This window comes from Solanum tuberosum, unplaced genomic scaffold, assembly GCF_000226075.1.
Source record: "Solanum tuberosum cultivar DM 1-3 516 R44 unplaced genomic scaffold, SolTub_3.0 scf00012, whole genome shotgun sequence".
NCBI classification, from domain to species: domain Eukaryota; kingdom Viridiplantae; phylum Streptophyta; class Magnoliopsida; order Solanales; family Solanaceae; genus Solanum; species Solanum tuberosum.
Window position 1 is genome coordinate 997,680 of NW_006238937.1, and position 2,627 is coordinate 1,000,306.

Genomic DNA, 2,627 nt, shown 5'->3' on the forward strand with positions numbered 1-2,627 from the left:
AACCTATTGGTATTCAATGACTTGTCAACCGAATGACCGTGCCCAAATTTAGGAGGCAATACACCTTCAGCTTGCTGTTGCAAGGGGTGAGAAATGGGAACAGAATGAAGAGGTGATGCAGGGACATGAGACCAGCGAGCTTGGACTGGCATTTCAGGTGAAGACTGAGTTGAAACCAAAAGCAAAGTAAAATGTTATATGAGAGAACTGCTTGCACTAATAGATCATATAACAAAAATCTAAGGCATTACAGAGTCTATATTCTTAGAAATTAATCAATAAGTTCTACACAAGATGAAAGAAATGAAGACAATTATGAATATTTCAAAATCAAAAAGAAGTGAGCAACTAAAATAGACAAGTATACTCCACTACGATGGGGTGAAATATTCTACAAGCCCTTTTTTTTGTTAACATCAATGATGGTATGGCATTCCTTACCTGGAAAGGAGACACATCAAACATGGCCAGAGGAGAAGCTATGGGCATAATTGGTGAAGCAGGACCAAGGTGCTGGACGGTAGCAGGCATATTCGATAAATTTCGCTGAGAACCAGCCATATTTACATTATTCATATCCGCCTCAGTGATGCCCATTGCGGAGGATGAGGGTGTGTGCTTCCAATCAGGCTGCTTTCCAGAAGGTAAATAAGTGGTACCCATAAAGCTTAATCCAACCTGGCCATACTGTCCAACTGGAGCAAAATGATTATAGACCACCATGTGTGGCGGACCTTGAACTCCAGGGATACCTCCAGGTGGGCTTATGAAAGGGCCAGTGAACCCTGCTGGATGACCGTAGAATGAGTCTAGCGTAGAATGGCATTGTTGCCATGCACCAAGTGGACCTGAGCTAGACACGGTAGCTTTCTGTGACTGTGATTGGGAGCCAGCCGACTCCTTATGTGGACCGAAGGCAAAAATAGGACCGCCCAACACGGGATTCATCTCATAGAAAGGAAAATGTGACGGCGGGCCACCAGGAAAATGAGATAGGATTTGGCTCGAAGAATTCTGGGGACTTGGTAGGGGCGGCCACAATGATATCGGAGGAGTCTCAACATTGAGATCAGCAGGAAGAGATACACTAAGAGACTCTTCTGCCCGTGATTGGCTGCTCAATTGCTGATCACCTGCCATAACACAGACTGATTAATACAGGCAACTGTCAGAACCATCAGATGATAAACAAAGCACATTTGGGCATTGCAAATTCTGTACCTTCAAAAGTTTTAGCTTCTGAAATAGCAGAGCCAAGTCCATTCCCGACAATTTCATCACTGCTGATAGCTGCTACAGCAACAGCAGAAGCAGCTGCTTCAGCCTCAGAATCTTGTACATTTAGACATGGATCATTTGCACGTTTATCTTTCTCAAAGAAAAGGGTACAATCACTTTCATCTGGAGAAATATTACGGGAAATTTGTACTTCAGATCAATTAGACCCTGGAGCTCCAATCCCATGTGAAACAACACGACTACTAGTATGAAGGACGGTTGGGGATGTAACAGCACCTGGTAAGCGGAGGGATTAGATTATACGTATGAAATAATCATAACTTGAGATACATACATATGAAATGACAAGGCAGGTTACCAAATTGAATTTTTTCGCCAGCAAGCAAGGAGTTGATTGGACTTGCAGCAGAAGAAAAAGATTTGTCCTTTGTTAAGATGGATGATGATGGTAAGATGGGCTCAGTGACTGCACTACTGTGAGCTCCAACAGAAGCTGCATGTGCTTCAAACCTAGCAGGGCTCATAGCCTCTTCAAGTTGGCTCTGTGACAAGGCCATAACCTATGCCAAAGTGAGTCAGAAAATTTCTCGGAGCCAACAATTACAGGGACAATGAACCATAAAGTATAGAGATCTCATAGTCAACAATCTAATAAACAAAAGACCAACGAACAACAGCGCTACCAATAACTAAGGGTTAAATTGTGAATATCCAGTATCATTTATAACTACAGAACCTACGAAGATAAACCGAACTTTCACGTACGAGTATAAAAGCGCATATCGTACGTTTCGATATATACTGAGAGCTAAAGGCTGAACTCAAGCAAATAAGCAAGAGTATATTTGAGAGGAAGTTCTGACTTGTTGATTGAAGAACTTGTTTCATACTTGATGGTTTTTGGGTCTAGAATTCTTGTATTAGGTGATGATCGAGTTGTACTATTTCAGCTTTTTAAAAGCAACTGCGTAGCTAGGGATAAACAAAATAGGAAAACTTAGCTTCAAGTTAAGGGTATTATAACTTGAAGAGGGAAGCAACAATCTGTTAAGGTTGTTGCATATAGTTAGTTCCTAGGTTACAACTCTTGTAATTTAACTATTATTGAGGCTCACTTATTTTAGTGAATTTGGGGGAAAATCCTACAGAGGTGTAGGTCGTGGTTTTTTTCACCTTGTGAGCCGGGTGTTTTTCCACGTAAAAAGAATTGTCTTTTTTACTTTACTGCACTTCACAAAGTAAAGTAACCCAGTCATCACTTAGGCGAAAATAAGTATAACCCAATTCACTCCATCTTATGTTAATTAGGACGGAGAATATCATTACCTTACTTCCAAACCTGACTAAGAAGATCCAATGATAAATGTTGATAAAAAAAAGTATATCTC

At 40.9% G+C, this 2,627-nt stretch overlaps 1 protein-coding gene across 1 annotated transcript in view; it reads right to left on the bottom strand.

The window, feature by feature from the left end:
• LOC102580554 (uncharacterized) overlaps positions 1-2,627 on the bottom strand; it is a 14,775-nt gene that overhangs the window by 891 nt on the left and 11,257 nt on the right. Inside the window, exons 6-9 of the mRNA XM_015313410.1 lie at positions 1,598-1,799; positions 1,222-1,437; positions 442-1,148; positions 4-164 (exon numbers count right to left, since the gene is read on the bottom strand). Coding sequence (XP_015168896.1) covers positions 4-164; positions 442-1,148; positions 1,222-1,437; positions 1,598-1,799 — 1,286 coding nt within the window. The remainder of the gene's footprint in view (positions 1-3; positions 165-441; positions 1,149-1,221; positions 1,438-1,597; positions 1,800-2,627) is intronic.